This window comes from Dipodomys spectabilis, unplaced genomic scaffold (assembly GCF_019054845.1).
Source record: "Dipodomys spectabilis isolate Male_0828 unplaced genomic scaffold, ASM1905484v1 ptg000173l, whole genome shotgun sequence".
NCBI lineage: Eukaryota > Metazoa > Chordata > Mammalia > Rodentia > Heteromyidae > Dipodomys > Dipodomys spectabilis.
In genome coordinates, this window is record NW_024870850.1 from 7017702 (window position 1) to 7043712 (window position 26011).

At 40.6% G+C, this 26011-nt stretch overlaps 1 protein-coding gene across 1 annotated transcript; it reads right to left on the reverse strand.

Moving 5' to 3' along the window:
- Positions 1 to 1210: 1210 nt before the first annotated feature.
- Positions 1211 to 24985, reverse strand: LOC122119581 (vomeronasal type-2 receptor 116-like). The gene is made up of 10 exons (XM_042693594.1): positions 24870 to 24985; positions 19509 to 19804; positions 13782 to 13894; positions 13508 to 13600; positions 13208 to 13371; positions 7071 to 7359; positions 5873 to 6682; positions 4876 to 5103; positions 3744 to 3867; positions 1211 to 2121 (listed from the first exon to the last, which is right to left on the reverse strand). The coding sequence occupies exons 1-10, from the start codon at positions 24983 to 24985 to the stop codon at positions 1211 to 1213; spliced, it is 3144 nt and encodes a 1047-aa protein (XP_042549528.1).
- Positions 24986 to 26011: the final 1026 nt, after the last annotated feature.

The window sequence follows — 26011 nt, forward strand, 5'->3', positions numbered from 1 at the left end:
TATATATATATATATATATATATATATATATATAAGACTCCAAGGCTGGGAAAGTGGCTCAGTGGTAGAATACTTACCTTGCATGCATGAGGCCCTGAGATCAATTCCTCAGCACCACGGAAGTGGAGCTGTGGGTCAAGTGGTAGAGCATTAGTCTTGAACTGAAGAGTTGAGGGACAGTGCCCAGGCACAGAGTTCAGGCCCCACAACCAAAAAAAAAAAAAAGACTCCAGATAGAGCTCCCCTATGACCCAGCAATCTCACTTTTGGGCATTTACCCAAATGATCACTAACAAGACCATACTAAAGCTACCAACACAACTATGTTTATTGCAGTTTTATTTACCATAGCTAAGGTATGCAACCAACCCAGATGCCCCCTAGTAGATGAGTGGATCACGAAAATGTGGTATATATACACAATGGAATTCTGTGCCTCCATCAGAAAGAATGTCATTGCTCCAGTTGTTAGGAAATGGAAATACTTTGAAAAAAATTATATGAAGCCAGGCCCAAAGAAACATAGGTCCAAGGTTTCCCTTATTTGCAATAACCAGTACATATCTGAGACAAGCAGAAAAGTCAGATAAAATGATGTTAATAGAAATGATCCCCAATATAAGGACAGAGTTTTTTTTTCTTGCTTGCTATTTTTTCTAATGTACCATGTGATATTTTGTTGTTGTTTTGTATGTATCTTCCCCATGGAATAACCCCTGTTTTCCCTATAATTGATGTTGGTATAATTTGTGGAATGGAAGGTAAAAAAAAAATTGTTTGAATAGGGATTCAGGTTGACCCATTGCAACAAGGAGATGTACAAGACGCTATGTCAAAAAACGAACTTTACAATTTAGGCACAGGGAGGGGGAGGATGTAGTTTTGGAGATGGGAGAGAAGGGATGGTAGGGGAAAACAAAGGAGGAAGCAAAAATGCTTGATAAGAAATGTACTCATTACTTTCCTTATGTGACTGCAACCCCTCTGTACAATATTTTTACATTAAAAACTTATTTAAAAAAAGAATATCTAGGATAAAATGCAAATTTAGAACGTCTTATTGGAAACTTGATGTGACTCTAACATAACCAGTGGAATGAGGAAGAGTAACTTTTTTGTCCAAAATTTCCTCAAATTAAGTTTTGACTTCCAAAATAGTATAGACTGCTCTCAGAACTTCTAATTCATCTAGGCAACACTTAAGTTCATCTTAAGGTTTATTTCTTGCAGATTGTGATCTTTTCTGTAAAAAATTTCTCTCAGGTCTTATCAAGATGATGTAGCACTTGGGGACAAAGATGCAGCCAAGGAGCCCTGCACTGGAGGCCAAGATGGAGAAGACCTCCACAGCCACCATGACCTTCCCCTTGGCACTGTGGTAGACAGGCAGGAAGGTGAGCCACACACTGCAGAACACCAGCATGCTGAAGGTCAGGAACTTGGCTTCATTGAAGGTGTCAGGCAGGTTCCTGGCCAGGAAAGCCACAGTGAAGCTGGCCAGGGCCAGGGCACCCAGGTATCCCTGGACACAGTAGAAGGCAGTGAGAGAGCCCATGTTACAGAGGATGATGATGTGGCCATGTTTAGAGTGTGCATCTGTGTCTACAAAGGGAGGTGAGATTCCCAGCCACAGGCCACAGAGAGTAACCTGGATGAGGGTGCAGATGGGGATTATAAGGTTAGGAGCCCGGGACACCAGCCACATCATCGTGCTTCTCCCTGGAGCAGTGAGCGTGAAGGCCAGAACCACAGTGATGGTCTTGGCCAGGATCGTGGAGACAGCCATGGTGAAGACCACTGCAAATGTTGTGTGCTGGAGGATGCAGGTGGCTGTGTTCGGACGGCCAAGGAAGAGCAAGGAGCAGAGGAAGCAGCAGGTGAGGGAGATGAGCAGGATGTAGCTGAGGGCCCGGTTATTGGCTTTGACAATGGGGGTGTCTTGGTGCTTGATAAACACCCCAAGAACAACAGCTGTGAGTACAGAGCAGCAGAGAGAAGTGCAGGCCAGAGCCATGCCCAGGGGGTCTTCATGAGTCAGGAAGCTCTCAGTTTTCATCAGGCAGTGGTTTCTCTGGGTGTTGGCAAACTGGTGATCTGGACACCTCACACACTGTTCCATGTCTGGTGAGATGTGAGAAACATGATTAATCTTCAGTATGTCTCTTCAGTATTTCTCTTTCCTCTCATCCCCCTCCACTCAAGCAGCTCATCTGACCTGATTTACCTGTTAATCTGTATTGCTTTCTGTACCAAATATAATAATTCTCAATACAAAATAATTGCAGGTGAGCTCTCTTAGTTTCTTATATCTTCTTCTTCCCATCCGTCACTCCCTCTCTCCCTTCTTCCTTTCTTTCTTCTTGCTTTTATCTTTTCTTGCTTGCTTGCTTGTTTGCTTGCTTCCTTCCTTCCTTCCTTTCCCTCCCTCCTTCCCTCCTCTCCTTTCCCTCTCTCCTTCCCTCTCTCCCTCCCTCCTACCTTCCTTCCCTCCTTCCTATCTTGCTTGCTTGATTTCTTGTTTGCTTGCATGCTTGCTTGCTTTTTTTCTCCAGTCCAGTGTTTGAACTCTGGACCTGGGCCCTTTTTGGAGTATTTGTGTTCAACACTACCTGTCTACCACTTGAGCCACATCTCTTCTTCTAGCACTTTTAATCATTAGTTGTGGACAAGCATCTTATGGACTTCATTCCCAGGATTGCATCTGTCCTCCATTCTCAGATTTTATCCTCTTTAGTAGGTAGGATTACTGGTGTGAACTACATTTCCCTAGCATTATGTGCCTACATTATAGGGTGGTCATATCACGCTGGTTTGTCTGCTACTTATTCAATAAATAATGGAGAGCAAAGAATCAGCCCATTCATGTCAGTTTTAACAGGACTGTCTACATCACACCATAACCATTGCTTACACAAAACACAAGCTTCCTGAGCACTTGCTCCCTGTCAAGAACAATACCATTCTGGGATAATGGGGGGTTTGGGGAGGATGAGCCGGAGGAGGTAGAAGAGAAATCAAATGTAGATGGTAACTAGTTCTGAGTGAAGTATATTTGAGTTGTTGCTAGTCAAATTAGTGCCAGTGTTAGGTATGGAGTAATCATAGCAACCCGCCTGGTATCATTTAGGTATGCTAAGTGAAAAATAAAATTAATTTAAAAGGAAGGGCAGAGCTGGGCCCTCAGAAAGGAAAGGCTGTGTTAGACCCATAATTCCATTATGATATCCACATCATTTTTTATTTTTTTGGTCAGTCATGGGGTTTGAACTGTGGACCTGGATGACGTCCCTGAGCAATGCAGTTCAAGAAAAGTGCTCTACCTCTTGAGCCACAGCACCACTTCCTGTTTTCTGCCCTGGCTGGCTTTGAAACATGATCCTCAGATCTCAGCTTCCTGAGTAGCTAGGATTTCAGGCATGAGACATCAGCTCCCAGCTTCCACATCTTTTTGAAAATCAAGGTTTGGTACTTGATCTTGTGTTTAAATCCAAGATAAGGTGAGTGAGGAGAGGGGTATTTTATAATCAAAGCCTGTAATAGACTAGAAAATGAAATCGGATATATAATGGCAGACCAGTGGACTGAGTTATTCCAAGCAGAACTATGGTCAATGATAGCTATGGAACTCTAGGTGAAGGCACATGTCTGTTCTTGCCACACTACTGTAGGGCACTTCATTGACATGTATGAATTGTAGGTAAGGAGAGAGAGATAGGAAATTTCTCTGTAAGTCACAGACTCACCTGTCCTATTAGAAATCTCATTCACTGGGCAAAGGGTACAGTCAAAGCAACATGGAGCTTTTCCTTCCTGAGGGGCCTTCCTGAATCCAGGACCACAGCACTTACTGCAGACAGACTGAGGAGTCTGAGAAAATTCAGATGAGTGTTAGTGACTATTCTCCCTGTAACAAGATATCCTAGAAACTGCAGTGCTTTAGAAAAAAAATATTAAGAGGCATAATCTCTGTTTGTGTATAGCTAAGAAATCAATTGAATTGTCTTCTATATTCATATAAGATGACTCTAAGAATATGTCAGGTCTTGAACCCCAGCCCTTGGTGATATAGTGATGTGATTGTTCCTTGAAGAGGTGGAGCTAATACATAAGAAATTAAGAAAGAGTAAACAAATCCTGTATCACATTCTTGAGTTCAGGTCATGATGTGTCTTCTCTCTTAGTCCTCTGTGAACATGTGGAGAGCAGAAGAGGAAAATCACTCAGTAAAACTTCAAAACCATTGTCTAAAGCATGGCTGATCCTTTCGAAGGGGCTGTGGTGGTACCAAGGATTATTCCTATCTTCTTCTGTATTCCCAGTTGCCATTAGGTGGGTACCCACTGGAAGATGCAATCTCCCTTACATTCAGTTTCACTTGACTCAAAAGCAGCAGTCTACCTGTCCATGGTCTGCAATCTTCAGGCAGGAGCAAAGCACCTTTCTGTTCTCTAATTAAGTTTTCTCAGTGTTTTGCCACAAAATTGGAATACTGATTAACAGATGTCATTTCTCTTTTATGATAGTGAATATGCAATCATTTAATAACATATTGGTAATTAAATGTGCTCCTAGCCCATCCCTGAGTCAGTTTGTAAGCAACTTCCAGAACCAGAAAGTTGTGACATGTATACCCAGGAGCCATAGTTTAGGTGAATAGCTTAAAAATAGGAAAAGTTTATTGCTTACTTATACATAGATCATGACATTATGGTTACAAACAATTCTGTGGGAGAAATAAGGATGTGATGACATTGTCAACAAATGTTGTATGCATAACCTGACTTAGGAAATTGTAATCTCTTTCTACAACTAGTCATTATAACAATATTTCTCTTTTTAAAAAAAGAGAGAGTGAAAAATGTAGAAATGACCCACCTTGGTAATTCCTATGGGCCACTCTATCAGATTTTCAAACAAACTCAGTTGTTGACCATGTGGCCCAGATGGAGAAAACTTGCCAACTTTTACCCTTTGTCCCAGACCATCTGGAAAATTCCATAAATTCACAATGTCATACTCTGCCTCCAATTTCCTTTCCTCATCCAAAACCACTTGTTCTCCAACTGCATTGATAAATTGGATCTTCTTCAAAAAGGGATGAAGCTAAAAGACATATATTAACCTAGGTTGAAGTGCTTCCCAGTGACTACAGTAACCCAATATAATGGACAGTGCTTATTACATTTCATCCCCACACACATATAATTCACATACAGCACAAGAATCCAAACAATGGAGCAAATTCAGGCCTGTAGAGGACTGAAGTGTTACCAAGTTTCTAAAATCTGGTTACCCAGGATAGGATGCAGAGACCCAAATTTAAAAGATTAAAACTCCAGTCACATCCACCTAAATATTTATAATAAGACAGACCTCCACTGCCTCTCTCCAGAAAACCACAATCACTTATTTTATGAATGTGATCAGAGAGTCAGTCTGAAAAATAGGTAAACAAAAACCAAGTAGTTGGCTTTAAACTGAAATCTTCAGATCCCAGCCTCCTAAGTAACCTGGAGTGATCCACAAGTGTGAAACTTTCATGCCAAGAAAATCTTAAGGTTTTCAAGCACTAGTCAATCTTGACCTGCTGTATTAATCAGTTACAAGGAGAATTTAGATTTGTACTATTAAAAGGGTGAGGGCTTATAAAACACAAAGTGAGAATGGGAACAGAAGACACAACACTTCCTTCTCAAGGATGCAGTGTTATTCAAGAATGTTGTCAAACAGCTGCATGGTTACTTCATGGAGAGCATGATGGGCCCAGTGCACCTTGTACTTTCAACAAAAGAAACAGACTACCTAATTCCATCTGTTATGAAAGGGTCTAGAAAGACACTGTGCCTGGAGCACTTAAAAGATAAGTCTTTACCTGTGAAGAGAGAAATATCCTTGGTTGCTCATTGTGTGCTGGTGGCTCTTCCGTGTGATGAAGAAGCATTTCATGGAGGGCTTGGCTCACGGCATACACAGCATTGTAGATGTTGTAACTCTCTTCTGGCACAGCTGTGTCAAAAATGTGCCCCCGCAACCAATCCAGTGTGGTATTATAGAAACAGTGCCCCAATTTTGTACAGTCAGACTTAATCAGTATACATTGAACAGCCTGAATCCATAAGCTAGGATGGGAAATATCTTCTGAGTTCTTGGAATATTCAGCTAATGGGATCAAACTGGTGAACCCAGAAATGTTCCCGTGGTGGTGAGAGAAGGTGAGGGGTGCGTGGAAGGTGTCTAGCAGGAAATATCTTTTGCTGAGGGTCACATCATCATAGGGTGAGTTCATGACCCAGACTTTCCCTGTAATTAAAAAGTCCCCTAATTTAAGAATAAAGCTTAGTAGAAATTCACTGTCCCCATAAATGATAGTCACATTGGTTGATGATTCCATAATCTGGCTATATATCAATGCATCATTTGCAAAATTTGGTATGGCATTGTATGTGATTGTGTTTGCAAAGGCAAAACAGATTCCATTCTTGTCCATCTCTTTTCTCAGTTCTGAGAGGAACCACACACCATAGTCATCTTCGGTGATGAACAGTCCCACCCAGGTCCAGCTGAAATGAAGCATCAAGGAGACCATGGCTAGGGCTAGAGCTGAGTCTTTGGCAGACATCTGATAGACAGCACTGAACTGTCCATGGTCACTCAGGAAAGGATCAAAAGATCCAAAGGTGAACTAAAAAGGGGAAAAGTAACAGGAAGAGAATGGTCAAAATCAAAGTTTCAGTCCTGATGTGAACTAAACAACAACTGGCAGTGTTGATTGGGAAGGTTTGCTTTTCCCAAACGTAAAGTTGTCTTCTTACACTTTCCAAGATCTTTATAGAAATGTATGGATAAGGTTCAGAACCTGGGTTCATTCTTTGCTCTCTTATAAACTCTCCTTTTATCTCTTGCAACAAAGATAATATGGACACACCACCCAATTTTGGGGGTCTTTTCCTTTGAGGTCATTCAATAATAGAGGTTCATAATATCACCTCTTCCTTTCCCCGTATTCAGCATGTCCAAGACAGCGACAAGGGGAACATGCCTTCTCATCTCACCGTCCCTCCCAGACTCACTTGTGGAAGTTTATAGAGGTTTAGCAGTGTTCCAATTGGGGCAGATGTGCTTGAGGTTCCTGTGAGTACTGCTACAGCTTTGCTATATCTCCTGCAGGTATAATTAGGGCTGTTTTTATTCTTCCCAGACAGTAAGGTCAGTGGATTCTCTAACAGATCAGCTTCTACATAATGTGAAATATAGATCTCAAACCCCAGGGTCATGTTGGGTAGCAGATGGGGATTCTTGTTGATTTCCTCAACTGCGAGGGTCAGGGACAGAACCAACTGGTATTTCTTTAAGTTGAGCCTGCACAGATATCACAGAAGTTTAGGTAGTAAACGAGTACTACAAATTTGTTTAAGTTGAAATCTCAAGACCTTTGAATTGAATGCTTGTCTCTCTATAAATTAATTGTTTAGACTCTATCCGCAAAGAGGGTGGAATTAGAATTTGGAGTCTTAGGAATGTAATTAGAAGTAGGAGAGCTCCTGAAACAGGATTTGATCAGCATACACCAGAATGCTATTCTTCTGAGATTGCAGAAAGTGAGAGAGCTGGCTTTTCTCTCTGACATTTGTGGATATGTGAAAAGCATTGATAACTGAGACACAGGAGCTTGTCCAGCTCACACACCAACTCATTGAGGACCTTGAGGTAGGTCTGTAGATGAAACAATTCTTTTTTTTTTTTTTTTTTTGGTCCAGGCTTGGGGCCTGAACTCTGGGCCTGGATGCTGTCCCTCAGCTCTTCAACTCAAGGCTAGTGCTCTACCACTTGAGCCACAGCGCCACTTCTGGCTTTTTTTCTTTTTTGCTTATGTGGTGCTAAGGAATCGAACCCAGGGCCTCGAGCATGCAAGGCAAGCGCTCTACCACTGAGCCACTTTCCCCGCCCCAAATGAAACAATTCTTAAGAAACACAATTTAAGTTGAACCACCAGTGGGTCATGGAAGAGATTAGAAAGGAAATTCTCAACACAAATGAACACACAAATTACCAGCTTCTCGGGGACACAGCAAAGGCAGTACTCAGATGCAAGGTGATAGCTCATGGTTCTACATCAACAAATTGGAGAAATCTGAAAGCAACAATTTAACAAGGCACCTAAAGCTCCTTGAAAAAAAGCAGCAAGATAAACCCAGTAGATGGAAACAAATAACTAAAATCAAATCAGAATTAAATGAATTAGAATCCCAAAATACCATAGAAAGCTTAAAAAACAGAGTTGGTTCTTTGAAAAAATTAACAAAATTGACAGACCCTTAGCAAATCTTATCAGAAAAAGAAAAGAACACACCCAAATAAACTCAAGGATGAGAATGCAAACATCACTACAGAAACAACCAACATTCTGAACATTGCAAGGGAATGCTTCTCAAAACTTTATGCTAATAAGTTTCAGAATCTGGTAGAAATGGATGATTTTCTCTTTTTTTATTGTGAAAATACTGTACAGAGGGGTTACAATTACATGACAAGGTAATGAGTACATTTCTTATCAAGCATTGTTGCCTCTTAATTTGTTTCCCCTTCCCATCCCTTCCCATTTCCACCCCCTGCCCTGGGCCAAAGTTATAAAGTTCGTTTTTTGACATAACAACTTGTACATCTCATTGTTGCAATGGATCCACCTGTATCCCTATTTAAAAAATTTGTTTTTTCCCCTCCTCTCTACAAATTATACTGACATCAAATACAGTGAAAGCAGAGGTAATACTATGGGGGAGGGACATACAAAGCAACAAAGAAATCATCTTGTGAATATGTTAGAAACAATCACATGAAAGAAAAAGCTTTTGAATCCTTATATTGGGGTTCATTTCACCTAACATCAACTTATCTGACTTTTTCTGCTTGTCTCAGACATATACTAGTTATTGCAAATAAGGGAAACAATGGGACCTATGTTTCTTTGGGCCTGGCTTACTTCACTTAATATAATTTTTTCCAAGTCTTCCCATTTCCTAACAAATGGGGCAATGTCATTCTTTCTGATGGTGGCACAGAATTCCATTGTGTATATATACCACATTTTCTTGATCCATTCATCTACTGAGGGGCATCTGGGTTGGTTCCATATCTTAGCTATGGTAATAATGCTGCAATATACATAGTTGTGCTGGTAGCTTTAGTATGGTCTTGTTTGTGATCATTTGGGTAAATGCCCCAATGTGGAATTGCTGGGTCATAGGGGAGCTCTATGTGGAGTCTTTTGAGGAACCTCCATACTACTTTCCAACGTGGTTGAACAAGTTTATACTCCTATCAACAATGCAGTAAGGTTCCCTTCTGAGAAATGGATGACTTTCTAATAAATATCGATAAGCTGACACTAAACCAAGATGATTTAAACATCTTCCATACCCATATCAAGCACTGAAATAGAAACAGCAATGAGAACTCCCACCCAAGAAAAGCCCAGGACCAGGTGGATTTACAGCTGAATCCTATAATGTCTTCAAAGCAGAACTCACACCAATACTCCTCCGACTCTTCAATGAAATTGAAGGTAAAAAAAAAATCAATAGCTTTTCTGTATGCCAACAATGAGAAGAGCATGGCTGAAATCAGGAAAGCAACTACTTTTGTAATAGCCACACAAAAAATAAAATACCTCAGAATTAACTAAAGAAGTGAAGGACCTCTACGATGAAAACTTTAAAAACCTGAAAAAGGAAATTAATGCAAAACTTAGGAAGTGGAAAAACCTCCCTCGCTCCTTGATTGGGAGGATTAACATCGTGAAAATGCCAATAATTCCAAAGGCTATCTACAAATTCAATGCGTTAACTATCAATATTCTAACCTCACTCATCAAAGAAATAGAAAAAGCAACCCAAAAATTTATATGAAACAATAAAACACCCCAAAAAGCAAAAACAGTCCTTAGCAGAAAAAAAACAGGGCTTGAGGAATGCCAATGCCAAATTTCAAACTCTACTACAAAGCTATAATAATTAAAACAGCATGGAACTGGCAGAAGAACAGACCTGAGGACCAATGGAATAGAACTGAAGACCCAGAAATGAACCCACAGACCTATAGCCACCTAATCTTTGCTAAGGGAGCTAAAAAATTAGAATGGAAGAAAGACAGTCTCTTCAGTAAGTGGTGCTGGCAAAATTGGTTTATCACCTGTAGAAAACTAAAACTAGATCCTTACATATCACCGTGTACCAGGATCAACTCCAAATGGATCAAAGACCTTGAAGTCAAAGCAGAAACCCTGAAAACATTACAGGAAGGAATAGGAGGAAATCTATGTCTCCTTGGAACAGGCTAAAATTTTCTTAATAAAATAAAACACTACAATTCTGGTCAAGTAGTCACCGGCAGTCTAAGCTGACTTAGAGAACATTGTCATTCAAAGTAATCATCCAGAAGCAGAGAAAGTTGGCAGTCGAAGAAGACTGAACATGCTGCACCGACCAAAGAACAGATGATAAATTCAGGAGATGTGGACCAGAGAGACCTCCTCTATTGGAAACAACAGAAAAGCATTTGTGGGCAAAGGTGTAAGTAAGACATCTCCAAGTTCCTCCCCTCCACCAGCACTAGTAGCTCAGAGTGGACAGAGAACCCTGAAACATTGCAGGGAAGGAGATAATTCAAGTTAAATGCACCATGCCCATGTACTGAGCACAGTGCTGTGGTCATGCCTTATAGTCTCAACTGTAGATCTAGTCCTTTAGATTGTGCCTCTGGAATGTTAGGACAGAGAAGGAAGTCACTGCCATACCCTCCCTCCCCCAATCTTGTGAAGGGCAGCAAGCATTGGATACAAGTTGTTGGCAAACAGAGAACAAGGTAGGGTCAATGTGTTCTCTTAGAACCCTGTTTCAGGCATGCTATGGCTGCACACATAATCCAGAAAAACCTAGAGTCCCAATTTGCTACCTGGACCAAAGGTCCCATTAGATTCTATCAGGAGATATATGAAGGTCCCTGCAGCAGAACCAAGTGCCACCCATGATGATGTCCACCATGAATGGAGCATGGTAACACCTGCCTTGCTCCCCACACTTGTGAGTTCTCTGTTGCTATGTGACTCCATTGTGATCTGGCTCAGCTCCATTCTCAGAGCTCACCCCTAAACTCGGACCTCTGCTCACCGAAGAACAGTGCTCAAGATGGCAGCAGGCAGAGTCCTGTGAAGCTTTAGGACACAATTTTGCATTGACCTATAGCACTACAAGCTGGTGTGTTAGCCTCAGTGCAATCCCCTGGCAGTTTGGGCTCTCTGGATGGGAGACTGAGCCTTGATGCAGGGTGGTGCCCACCAAGATGGCTCTGTGGCTTCTTTATTCACATCACCAAGATGCTGTGACACAGCAGAGTTCTCCATCCCACTCACTGTGACTAGGGCCAGGAATAAAATGGCAATTTTGGCTTAAATGTTTATTGTGGGCCAGGTGATAGCACTGGAAGCTTGCAGTGACCCTATATCTAGGAGTTCCTCTAGAAGAGCTCTGTGATCACCCAGTACTTTGGAAAGACATCTACCACCAATCAGACTTTGGTTCCAGCTATCACTAATTGTGGCTGGCTGTGGCACCTTTGGCCTTGGGCCTACCTCCATCATGTACAACCTGGGTGGGTTTTGGTCCTGATCCAGCGATGCTGGTCTTGATGGCAATGGACTGAAGATGTTGTACTGAGGAAGGGTAGACTACAGAAAATGAGGCAAGGAGAATGGCTGCCAGTTTCAAATTTTAACTTTTGTTTACTCAATTATAAAAAAAGTCTTCAGTGTCATAATAATTGTTAGAGCTCCTACCTTATTCTTAGGATGTATAAGAAGCCATCTTTACCTTTTCTAGTGATTATTCTCTGGGTTAACTTGGAAACAAACTAATTTTTACAGTGGGCCTAGCACCATATAAGGGAAGTTATTGATGGCTGACCTCCACTCTTGGGCAATTGAACCCAATGACTACTGTCTTCTGGAAAGAGCAAAAATATAATTATAGGCAATGGGACAAGACACGCCATCCTTTAAAATTGGATGGTTTTAGACATCCTTACCACAGCCCAAGGAGGAACCTGCATAATGCTAAAGGTTAAATGTCATGTGTATATTCCAGACAACTCAAATATCTCCTCAGACCTTCCAGATTTACACATTCAAATTGATACTAAGTGTCACTCTGCACTTAGCTTGAACAACCTCCTTACCTCATGGTTCTCTGGAAACACTTGAAGAGAACAATTGTTTATCTTTATGGCATTAACATTTGGATAAATATTAATCTGCTGCACCTTGTATTATTTCTTTGGCTTATTATCTTCCTTAATTTCTTCACTTCCTTTCCAGTTCTGAGTCAAAGAATGCTTGTAAAGATGTCTGATCAATCAAACAAGTGAACTTCCCATGTTACCCCTTGAAAAGACAGGACAGGTCTTCTAATCCTTGGCTAGGCAGTATGGGTGCTACTGCTCAACTTGATACAGTGACAGGAGATGGATCTTCACCAATCAACATCCCTTAAAATTAAGGGACCAAAGTCATTTACGGGAAAATGAGGCAGGATAAACTAGGGAATGTGAGACATGGTAAAGAAAAATACTGCTACTAATTATAAAAGCCAAGTTTAAACTAATACAAGAGATATTCATCCAGATCCTTTCCTGAAGATTAAGGGAACAAAGTCATTTAAGGGAAAAATGAGGAAAGATAGTCTAGGTTAATGACTGCCAGAAATGCAAAAACTCAAGTTTAAACATAGTCTATCTACTTTCCTTAAGATTAAGAGAAGAGAGTCATTTAGGGGAAAAATGAAACAAGACAGATTAGGGGAAAATGAGGTACAGCAAGCTTACAGAAAATACAGGGAATATTTATTCATCTACCTCCCTAAAGATGAAGGAACCAAAGTCATTTAGGGGAAAATGAGGCAGGGTAATTGGGGAAAATGAGGTCTGGTGAACGCAATTCAGAAACATGGTACATTGAAACACAGAAGCATGATCTTTCTTTCAAAGAGAGACAACAGGATGCATTTCTTCTGGAGAGATGCATTTCTCCCCCCAAGAATTAACATTTGTCAGGTAGTAGGGCGGTGCACAAGATCTAGAGAACAATCAATGGATCCAACCTCCTCTCCTCCTTTTTAATGAATCAACAGAAAATGCAAAAGGGCATGAAATCACTTACCGATGGCCCTGTTGCCGCATACCAGGGTCATTCATGTTGCGAATGAATTCCCAAGAATAAAGGGGGAAAAACCCAGCAATCACCGCATCTCCCTTGCTGTGTGCCACAGATTTCTCTGTGTAAATGCATCTGGCATCTTCAGAGGAACTGACCACAAGCGGAAGCTGGAGGAGAAGCAGTGTCAGAGCCACAGGGAACATTCCTGCAGACTGCACAGATCTGCGATTCTGGCTGTAGACTGAGCCTGCAGCATCAGGCAGGTGTCTAAATGGATCTTCAGATTCTGTGGCTTCTTATTACCTGCATGGCCACTGCAATGCACCACAGGCCTCCTCCTCTGTCCTGAAGGAATACAGAGTCGTTCTGCCCTCCGGCCCTGCATCTGGGGTCCGGCTTCAAGGTCAAAAACAAAAGTTGGAAAACATGTGCAGCATTTTCCTCTCCACACCCTCAGGGCTGTGATTTCATCCAGGACTCTAGATGTTCGAACTCCAGGGATGGACTCCTTTCCTGTAAAGTTGTTTGGAAAAAAAAAGTTGAAAAGAAAAGAAGTGGCAAAAAAACATATGCTCACCTGAAAGCCACTAGGGATGATGCATATGGATGGTAGCAGAGGATGCCAGGTGAAAGTTAAAGGGTCAGAGTAGTCCGTGGTCAGAAAAGGCTCAGTGACAATTATTGGAGCACCTGGGGAGAGATATAGAAATACTGTCCATGCCTTGCAAGCACAGCATTCTGGGTTCAACACCTAGGACCACCAAAATGATATTGTTTGGATAAAGCACAGCCCATTCATTCCACTTCTGGGCACTTACCCAAATAACCACAAACAAGGCCATACTAAAGCTCCCAGTACAACCATGTTTATTACAGCATTATTTACCATAGCTAAGATATAGAGCCAACCCAAATGCCCCACACTAGATGAATGGATCGAGATGTGGTATATATACTCAATGGAATTCTATGCTTTAGAAAAGTGTGTGTGTGTGTGTGTGTGTGTGTGTGTGTATCAGGCCTTAAACCTCTGGGCTTCATGCTCTCTTACACTTGTCCTCTTTTTTCACTGCTGGCACTTTACCATTTGAGAAATGCTTATACCCTAACATTTTTTCTAGTGATGGGGTCTCCTGGACTTTTCTGCCCATGCTGGTTTTGCACTCTGATCCTCAGAGTTCAGCCTTCTAAGGGAGACACTGGCATGTAACTGAAAAAAAATGATGCATATAATATTGAGATTTTCACAAAATGTGAAAAGTTAAATAAATGTTACTCAAGATTTTAGTCAGTATGTTTAAAATAGTAACACATTTACAGTGTGGAAATTAGACCTATAAAAATAGTGATAGAATACTACTGGATATTAAAAATAAGCAGACCCAGATGCCCCTCAGTAGATGAATGGATCAAGAAAATGTGGTATATATACACAATGGAGTTCTATGCCTCCATCAGAAAGAATGACATGGCCCCATTTGTTAGGAAATGGAAAAACTTGAAAAAAATTATATTAAGTGAAGTAAGCCAGGCCCAAAGGAACATAGGTCCCATGGTTTCCCTTATTTGCAATATCTAGTATATGTATGAGTCAAGCGGAAAAGGTCAGATAGTGTGATGTTAGGAAAATGAACCCTTAGATATGTATTTTAATGTTTTTTTCTTTCATGCATGTGTTTCTAATGCATTTTTAAGATTATTTCTTTGTTGCTTTGTATGTCCCTCCCCCACAGTATAAACCCTGCTTTCACTATATTTGATGTCAGTATAACTTGTGGAGGAGATGGGGAAAAACAAGTCGTTTAAGGATACAGGTGGACCTGTTGCAACAATGAGAAGTACAAGTTGTCATGTCGAAAATGAGCTTTACAACGTCGGTGCGGTTGGGGGGGGGGAGGGGGGAGGCTGGGAAGGGATGTGAAGGGTAAACAAAAGAGGAGGCTGCAATGCTTGGTAAGAAATGTATGCATTATCCTGCTCATGTAATTGTAACCCCTCTGTACAGTATGTTCACAAATAAAATAAAATTAAATTAAAAAATAAAAATAAGCAGAAAAATAAAGCAGTGGGAGAAATGACACACTATCTTTGTTCAAAATAGCTTAAAGAGCCCTCCTACCAAATATTGTGGGTGTTCTTGTTTCTTCTCTTCTTCTTCTATTAATGTTTGGGACTCTTTACAGACATGTTCCAATAAGATGACCAAGTTGGCTAACTGTGAGTTCTGGGCATTGATTTTCCCAAGGTCATATAGAAGTCAATGATAAGCTCATCCTTTCCCTCCTTCACTCCAGTGTCTCCAGGACAGGTGTGGATTCCATGCTTGTACCCTCAGGGACAGAGTCTGGCACTGGCCAGCTCCTGGTCTGTCAGTCCCAAGGACAGATGCTGAGATTTCAGTGGGCATCAGGCTCGAAAAGATCTTTGGTTCTTTACCCTTTGGTCATGGCTAAATCAGAAGCAGCTTAACCCAGTAAATACTGATATATGGATGTGTGAAGGACTCTTGGAATATCATCTCTTAATCATAAAGACTCACACAATAGTTTTGGGAAGCCACATGGTAGGATAGCACTGTAAAAAATCTTTCACATGTGTGAACATCACAGTTCACCAAGTTTTATAAGCTCTTATTGGTGGTTGGTTATCAGAATGGGTAAGCAAAAGTTTTTTTTTTCTTTTTTCCTATACTGGTTCTATTTCCTATCTTCCTCAAACTACAATAAACTCTTTCCTTTGGACTGCAAAGAGATTGTTGTAATCATATTTTAGGTTGGAACCTCAGCCTTTAAAACAGAATTGATAGGGGTTGAGAAGGTGACTCAGTGGTAGAGTGCTTGCCTTACATGCATGAGCGCTGGGTTGGACTCCTCAGCACTATATAAACAGAAAAATCTTGAAGTGGCACTGTGGCTCAAGCGTAGAGTGCTAGCCTTGAGCTGAAGAGCTGGGGGACAGCACCTAGGCCCAGAGTTCAGACCCCATGACCAACAAAACAAAACAAAAAATGATTGATGGCATTATTCAGAGAATATTGTTTTTACCCAGATATGACTTCTGGATTCTGTGTTGTTCTTTTCATTCATATACTTTATCTTTCTTTACTTCAACATAAATACACCATTGCCACATAAAGAAATGACCGTGAGCTTTGTTTTGCTGGGTTTTTTTTCTGTGTATGTACTGGTTCTGAGAGTTGAATTCAGGGTCTGGGTGTAGTTCCTGAGCATGTGTGTGTGTGTGTGTGTGTGTCTGTGTGTGTGTGTGCAAAGATAGCATTCTACTACTTGAACCACAGATACATTTCTATCTTCTGGTGGTTAATTGGAGATAAAAAAAACTCAAGACTCCCTTTTTTCCAGTCTATGTTTTTGGATCCCTTATCAAATATTAGATGACATGTCTGTGGGGTTATATCTGGGATTTCTATTCTGTTCCATGGGTCCTCTGGCCTGCTTTGTACAGGTACCAAGCTGTTTTCATGCTGGGGAAACTGGATATTCACATGCAGAAAACTAAAATTGGGGCCTTAACTATCACCTTGCACCACCATCAATTCAAAATGAACCCAAGTCCTCAATATAAGACCTGAAACTGTAAAACTAATAAAGAAAGTAGTAGGAGAAACATTAGGATTCCTTGCCAAAGGGAAAACCTTTCTGAGCACACATCCAGAAGCACAAAAAATCAAAAAGAAGTGTTGATAAGTGGGATTATATCATACAAATTGTTTAAATAGGGATACAGGTGGACCAATTGCAACAATGAGATGTACAAAACGCTATGTCAAAAAAATGAACTTTACAATTTAGGCGGGGTGGGGTGGGGTGGGGAATGTACTCATTACCTTGCTCATGTGATTGCAACCACTCTGTACAGTATTTTTACAATAAAAAACGTATTTAAAAAAAAAAAACTCAGGACTTTTCCTGCCCCAGGCTGGCTTGGAACCCTGATCATCATATCTCAGCTTCCTGAGAAGCACCAGGCCTGAGGCACTGGTGTTTGGCTAAGTATAAGCTATTTTAATGTAAATTGTAAGTGTTTACACATAAACTATTAGTGATACATTTGCATTGGAATCACTGTTTGTAAACATAAGGCAAGAGATCAGGATAATTCTGGTAGGTTATCTCCTTTGGCAAGTAAATATACATTTTATTTCCTTAAGAATCCAGGAGCAATTATCTTCTGCTATTAGAGTGTGATGAATGTATAATATGAGGATAATGACCAATTTATTATTAGCATAAAATAGTAAGCTTAGGGGCTGAGAAGTTGGCTCAGTGGTAGAGTGTTTGCCTCACGTGCATGAGGCCCTAGGTTCAATTCCTCAGCACCACATAAACAGAAAAAATGCTGGAAGTGGCACTGTGGCTTAAGTGGTAAGGCACTAGCCTTGAATAGCTGAGGGACAGCGCCCAGGCCCAGGCCCAGCCCCCCCAATCAACAAAAAAGGTAAGTTTAGACTTCCTAAAGGGAAAAATATAATTGGATCTGAAATTTTCTTTTTGTTGTTGTCGTTGATTGTGGGGCTTGAACTCTGGGCTTGAGCACTGTCTCTACGCTCTTCAGCTCAAGGCAAGAGCTCTACTGCTTGAGCCACAGTGCCACTTCTGACTTTCTAGTGCTTTATTGGAGATAAAAGCCTCACGGACTTTCCTGCACAGGCTGGCTTTGAACTGTGATCCTCAGATCTCAGCCTCCTGAGTAACTAAGATTACAGGCGTGAGCCTCTGGCGCCAGACTTGGATACGACATTTTCTTGTTCTTACTTCTCTATTGGGTAACTGATCATAATATTTACAGTTTGATACAGACATTTGACACAGTAGTCTAACAATCATTCATTTTGTTTTGTTTAGTTCTCATTAAAGCTTTCTTGTAGCAAAAATCCATCAATGCACCTGTATTGTGTACATACTTGTCTAACAATAGTAGTCATTACATAAACACTGTCTCCTTTGATTCACTGTAATTGGGAATAGTCTGTGTGGCTTTCAGACATTTCTGCCTTGGTGCAGATGCTTTTCTGCCCTTCAGCAATGGCCCAGAAGAATTAGAGACAGTGCTGTGTATGTCTCTGTCATGCATATGTGGGTGAGCTAACTTCATTCAGTCACAGCTTTAGTATTGAATGACGGCAAGATCTCTGCCCTCCTCATGGCTGTAGAATGTGGTGGTGGCCTGACAATGTTCCAACTTCATGCTCTTGAACATTTCTGATTTCTTCAAGGACTGTTCTGAACTGTTGAATCATTCCAGTTCTCATAGAATCTCAAAGAACATTGGCAGATTCTGAGTCTGGGCATATCTACTGTTTTTTTTTCTCTTTGGGGATCTTTTTCTCTTATGATAGATGATTCAGTTTCTCTGTTACTATTGAGGATGCTTAAGGTCTAAGACCACATGGCTAATCTTGGAGAGTTGTGCACATTGTACCTCCAGCATCCAGTTAGAAATAATGACCAACTCAAACTATTGCACCACCTCCTCATTGGACAGCTCTAGTCATGTTGGTGCCCTGGCAATACTTCCCCAAAAAGTACACTTATTGATTCCCATGGGAAACTGGAGCATATTAACATACTTTCTAAAATTCTAAAGGAAAGATGAGAAAGAGTAAGAGATTTTCTACAAAACACACAATAATATGGCAAAAGAGTAAATATGACAAAAGAAACACAGAACTAGGGCAGAAAATGTACTTGAATTATTGCAATGGAAGCATGAGAAATTTCACCAAGACAAATGTTCATATATTAGTGGATTTTGCAATATAGTGATACTCAAGCAGTGTTATAGCTTAAGTAGGAAGAGTCATTGAGACACGAAATGGAAAGGAAAAACCAGGGTAGAAAATGTATGTTAAAGGATGAATGATAGCATGAAAGGTACATTTCAGTGGAAGAAGCATAGAATATCTAGGATAAAATGCAAATTTAGAGAGTCTTGGTGGAAACTTGATGTGACTCTAGCATAACCAGTGAAATGAGGAAGAGTACCTTTTTGTCCAAAAGTTCCTTAAATTAAGTTTTGACTGCCAAAATAGTATAGATTCGTCTCAGAACCTCTAATTCATCTAGGCAACACTTATGTTCATCTTAAGGTTTATTTCTTCCAAATTTTGATCTCTTCTGCTGCAAAGCCTTTCTCTCTTATCAAGAGGATGTAGCACTTGGGGGGAAAGATGCAGTCCAGGAGGCCTCCACTGGAGGCCAGGATGGAGAAGACCTCTACAGTTACCATGACCTTCCCCTTGGCACTGTGGTAGACAGAAGGTGAGCCACACACTGCAGAACACCAGCATTGAAGGTCAGGAACTTGGTCTCATTGGAGGTGTCAGGCAGGTTCCTGGCCAGGAAAGCTACCATGAAGTTGGCCAGGGCTAAGGTGCCCAGGTAACCCAGAACAGAGTAGAAGGCGGTGAGAGAGCCCATGTTGCACAGGATGATGTGGCCATGTTCAGAGTGTGCATCTGTGTCCACAAAGGGAGGAGAGATTCCCAGCCAGAGGCCACATAGAGTCACCTGGATGAGGGTGCAGATGGGGATGATGAGGTTGGAGCCCAGGACACCAGTCACTGCTTTTTCCTTCTCCCTGGAGGAGTGAGCGTGAAGGCCAGAATCACAGTGATGGTCTTGACCAGGTTGTGACCATGGAGACAGCAACGGTGGAAAACACTGTGAATGTTGTGTGCCAGAGGATGCAGAAGGCTGTGTGGGGATGGCCAAGGAAGAGCAAAGTAGAGGAAGCAGCAGGTGAGGGAGATGAGCAGGATGTAGCTGAGGGCCCAGTTATTAGCCTTGACAATGTGTGTGTCTTGGTACTTGATAAACACCCCAAGAACAGCTGCTTTGAGTGCAGAGAAGCAGAGAGCTAGGCTGACTAGAGCCATGCAGACCAGAGCCATGCCCAAGGGGTCTTCATGAGTCAGATAGCTCTCAGTTTTCATCAGGCAGTGTTTCTCTTGGTATTGGCAAACTGATGATCTGCACATCACACACATTGGGCCATGTCTGGTGAGGAGTGAGAATTACTATTAGTATGTCCTCAGTATTTCTCTTTTCTCTCATCCCCCTCCACTTAAGCTTCTCATCTGAGTTGATTTACCCATTAATCTATATTGCTTTCAGTACCAAATAAAATAATTGTCAATACAAAATAATTGCAAGTGAATTCTCTTTTTTACAGTTCTTGTTTTTCCTCAACCCTCCCTCCCTCTCTCCCTTCTTTCTTCCTTCCTTCCTTCCTTCCTTCCTTCCTCCTTTACTACCTTTCTTGTTTGCTTCTTTTCTCCAGTCCAGTGTTTGAACTCTGGGCCTGGGCCTGGGTCTTCTTTTGGAGTATTTATGTTCAACACTACCTCTCTACCACTTGAGCCATATCTCTTTTCCTAGCACCTTTGGTGATTAATTGTGGACAAGCATCTGATGGACTTTTGTTCCCAGGATTGCATGGGTCCTCCATGCTCTGATTTTAACCTCTTTAGTAGTTAGATTACAGGTGTGAGCTACATTCCCCTGGCATTATGTGCCAACATTATAGTGAGATCATATCACTCTGGCTGACTGCTATTCATTCAAGAAATTATAGAGAGCAGTGAATCAGCCCCTTCATGTCAGTTTTATCTGGGCTGTCTACAGCACACTGCAATCTATCTATCAGAATATGAAGAGCACACACCCAAATAAACAAACTCAGAGATAAGAATGGAAACATCACCACAGAAACAACCATGATTCAGAACATTATGAGGTAATATTTCTCAAAATGTTATGCTAATAAGCTTGAGAATCTAGAAGGAATTGACTTTATAGCAAATATTGACATGCCAAAACTAAACCAAGATAATTTAAACTAACTTAATAGACCCATATCAAGCATTAAAATAAAAACAGCAATAAGAAACCTCCACACAAGAAAAGCCAGGACCGGATGGATGTACAGCTGAATTCTACAAGGCCTTCAAAGCAGAAATCACACCAATACTCCTTAGATTCTCAATGATATTGAAAGTGAAAGTTCAAACTTTGCTACCAAACTCTTTCTATGAAGCCATCATAACCCTCATCCAAAACCAGACAGGGACTCATCAAAGAAAGGAAATTATAGACCCATTTCTATGATGAACATGATGCACAACTTCTAAACAAAATTTTGGCTGATTGATTTCAACAACTCATAAAAAAATAATACACCACAATCAAACAGGATTCATTTCAGGAATTAAAGCTGGTTCAATATATGAAAATCAATATAATTCATCACATCAACAAGAGAAAGGATAAGAAACACATGATTATCTCAATAGATGCAGAAAAGACATTTGACAAGATCCAACACCCCTTTATGATGAAGGCTCTGGAAAAACTAGGACTTCATGGAACATTCCTCAATATGATAAAGGCTATGAATGACAAACCTACAGCCAGCATTATACTTAATGGTGAAAAAATAAAGCCATTTCTACTAAACTCAGGAACGAGAAAAGGATGTCCACTTTCTCCACTTTTCTTCAATTTAGTATTAGAAAGCCTAGCTCAGCAATAAGAAAAGACACAAACATAAAGGGGATCCAAATAAGGAAAGATAAACATAAAGATGACATGGTCTTTTTTGTGTACATTTTTTTATTGTAAAAATGTTGTACAGAGGGGTTAAAGTTACAAGAGCAAAGTAATGAGTACATTTCCTATTGAACATTGGTGCTTCCTCCTTTGTTTTCCCCCTACCATCCCTTCCCTCCTACCTCCACAACTACCCCTCCACCCCTGTTGAAGTTGTAAAGTTCATTTTCAACATAGTGTTTTGTACATCTCATTGTCATAATGGGCCAACCTGTATCCTTATTTAAGCATTTTAGTTTTTTTTTTCCTTTTCCCTCGCTGATTTAGAGAAGTGTATATACATAATGCAGGGCACCTACATCAAATACAGTGAAAACAGGGGTTATATCGTGAGGGAGGAACATCGAAAGCAACAAAAAATTTACATGGTACATTATAAATATGTTAGAAACAATAGCAAGAAAGAAAAAAGATATTTGTGTCCCTAAATGACATGATCTTGTATTTAAAGAATCCTGTGGACTCCACTCCCAAATTACTCAAGCTGATTTGAAACTTTGGCAAGTACCAGGAATAAAATTAACCCTCAAAAATCAATGGCTTTTCTGTATGCCAACAATGAGAAAAGTGTGGCCAAAAATCAGGAAAGCAACTCCATTTGTTATAGACCCACAAAAAATAAAATACCTAGAAGTTAAGTAAAGAAGTGAAGGACCTCTAGGATGAAAACTTTAAAAACCTGAAAAAGGAAATTAAAGCAGAACTTAGGAAGTGGAAAAACCTCCCAAGCTCTTGAATTGAGAGGATTAACATCGTGAAAATGCTAATACGGCTACAAATTCAATTAGAAACAAATCAATATCCCAACCTCATTTTCAATGAAATAGAAGAAGCAACCCAAAAAATCATATGAAATAATAAAAGTCCAGAATAGCAAAAAAAATCATTAACAGAAAGAACAGTGCTGGAGGAATATCAATACCAAATTTCAAACTCTACTACAAAGCCATAATAATCAAAGCAGCTTGGTACTGGCACAAGAACAGACCTGAGGACTGTTGGAATAGAACTGAAGACCTAGAAATTAACCCACAGACCTATAGCCACCTAATCTTCTTGGAGAAAATTATATTAAGTGAAGTAAGCCAGGCCCAAAGGAACATAGGTCCCATGGTTTCCCTTATTTGCAATAACAAGTATATGTCTAGGACAAGCAGAAAAGGTCAAAAGCTATGTACATATAACCATATAAGATGATGTTAAATGAAATGAACCCCAAGTCAGGGATATAAGTTTTCTTTCTTGCTATTATTTTTAATGTATTTATAATATACTATGTGATTTTTTTCTTTCTTCTGTATATTCTTCCCCATGGTATAACCCCTGTTTTCACTGTATTTGATTACAGTGCCCTGCATCTTGTATATACACTTTTCTAATTTGGGGAGGGAAAGGGAAAAAGCAAAATGCTTAAATAGGGCTACAGGTTGACCCATTGTAACCATGAGATGTACAAGCCACTATGTTAAAAATGAACTTTACAACTTGGAGGATGGGAGGGAGGGAGGAGTTGGGGAGATGAGAAGGGAAGGGATGGTAGGGAAAAAGCAAAGGAGAAGGTAACAACACTCGATAGGAAATGTATTCATTACCTTACTCATGTAACTGTAACTCCCTCTGTACACTATTTTTACAATAAAAAATGTATTTAAAACAAAGAACTGAAGACCCAGAAATGAATACACAGACCTATAACCACCTAATTGTAAATAAGGGAACTAAAAAATAGAATAGAAGAAAGACAGCCTCTTCAGTAAATGGTACTGGCAAAATTGGTTGAATACCTGTATAGAAAACTAAAGCTGGATCCTTATGTATCAGCCTGCACCAGAATCAACTCCAAATGGATCAAAGACCTCGAAGTCAAAGCAGATACCCTGAAAACATTACAGGCAGGAATAGGAGAAACTCTAGGGCTCCTTGGTTCAGGCCAAAATTTTCTTAATAGAGACCCAGAAACAGCAAATCAAAGAGAGGCTGGACAAATAGGATTGCATGAAACTGCAGAACTTCTGCATGGCAAAGGACATAACTATCAAGATCAATAGAAAGCCCAGGGGCTGGGAAAATTTTTTCACTATCCATACAACAATCAAGGGTCACAAATATAAAATATACTTAGAACTCAAAAATTTAAATCCTCCAACAACAAATCCTCAAAGAAACAACTGCTGGATTAATAAGTGGGCTAAAGACTTAAAGAGAAACTTCTCTGAAGAGGAAATAAGAATGGCCAATAGATGCATGAATAAGTGCTCAACTTCTCTAGCCATGAAAGAAATGCAAACAATATTGAGATTCCACCTCACCCCAGTTAGAATGGCTATAATCATAAAATCTAGTAACAGCAAATGCTGGAGGTGATATGCCCAAAATGGAACACACACACTTTTCTAAAGCATAGAACTCCATTGAGTATATATACCACATCTCGATCCATTCATCTATTCTGGGGCATCCGGGTTGGTTCTATATCTTAGCTATGGTAAATAAACATGGTTGTACTGGTTACTTTAGTATGGCCTTGTTTGTGGCCATTTGGGTAAGTGCCCAGAAGTGGAATGGATGGGCCGTGCTTTATCCAAACAATATTATTTTGGTGATCTTAGATGTTGGATTCAGAATGTTGTGCTTGCTAGGCATGGACAATATTTCTACATCTCTTCCCAGGTGTCAGAGTAGCCCAGCAGTGACCAGAGTCTCCTTGGCAGAACCCTGCTCTGTGTCAGGGAGGTCTTTGACTGGGCCCCAATAATTGTCACTGAGCCTTTTCTGACCATGGACTACTTTGACCTTTTGACCTTCACCTGGCATCCTCTGGTGCCATCTATATACATCACCCCAGGTGGCTTTCAGATGAGTATAAGTTTTTTGCCACTTCTTTGTCAACTTTTTTTCCATACATCTTTCCAAACAACTTTACAGGAAAGAAATCTATCCCTGGAGTTTGAACATCTAGAGTCCTGGATGAAATCACAGCCCTGTGAGTGTGGGGAGGAAGATACTATACATGTTTTCTAACATTTCTTTTTTACCTTGAAGCTAGACCCCAGATGCAGAGCTGGAGGGCAGTACGGGCTCTGTATTCCTCTAGGACAGAGAAGGAGGCTGGTGGTGCATCCCAGTGGCCATCCAGGTAACAAGAAACCATAGAAACTGAAGATCCATTTAGACACCTGCCTGGTGTTGCAGGCTCAGTCTACAGCCAGAATCACAGCTCTGTGCAGGCTGCAGGAATGTTCCCTGTCGCTCTGACACTACTTCTTCTTCAGCATCCACTCATGGTCAGTTCCTCTGAAGATGCCAGATGTTTTTACACAGAGAAATCTGTGGCACACAGCAAGGGAGATGCGATGATTGCTGGGTTTTTCCCCCTTTATTCTGGGGAATTTGTTCGCAACATGAACGACCTTATTATGCAGCAACAGGGCCTTTAGTAAGTGGTTTCATAAGTAATTTTCTATTTGAATTTTCTGTTTGGTATCAATAACGGGTGAGAAGAGGTTGGATGCATCCATCAATGCATCTCTGGATCTTCTACTCTGCCCTCACTGCAACAGATCTCCTATGTTTCAGGTTTTCCTGATGAATATTCTTCTATCAAGAGGTAGAGAAGATTCTGTCTGTCTTCCTTTCCAGTCTCCCTTTCCAGGGCTGTCCCAATCACCCCACCATCGCTGTGATTCTGTGACTCCTCCAGCCTAGGTTCTCCTGGCCTAAGGTCAAGGAATGACTTAGCATCTATAGTAAGACACTGCAGCACAATGTCCATTTCCATGGATCAAAGGCCAGGGATATTTTCAATAAATTCTATTTTTTATGCTTTTAAAAATAGGAACACTATTTTGACTTTCCTCAGAGGAATATTTCTTAGGACAGACACACAGCTTCTGCTTTAATAAACTGTTGTTATTTCATGTAAGCAACACCTTGGGAATCTAGGAGTTGCCAGTCAGATCAGGGAAAAAAAGAATCATCCCAGATTTGTTTTCCCCCTTAACTTATGTAAATTTACCAATGATTAATATTCACCTGCAGAGTCTACGATTTTTTTGTATTATTCAAATCAAGTTTGCAGCAAAGGTTCTGATTAGGAAACAGCAGAGGCAGAATTTCTTGAAATCCCTGCAGTGTCTTTGTTCTCCCAATAGAGAAAGAAATGTCTCTAGAGGCACCG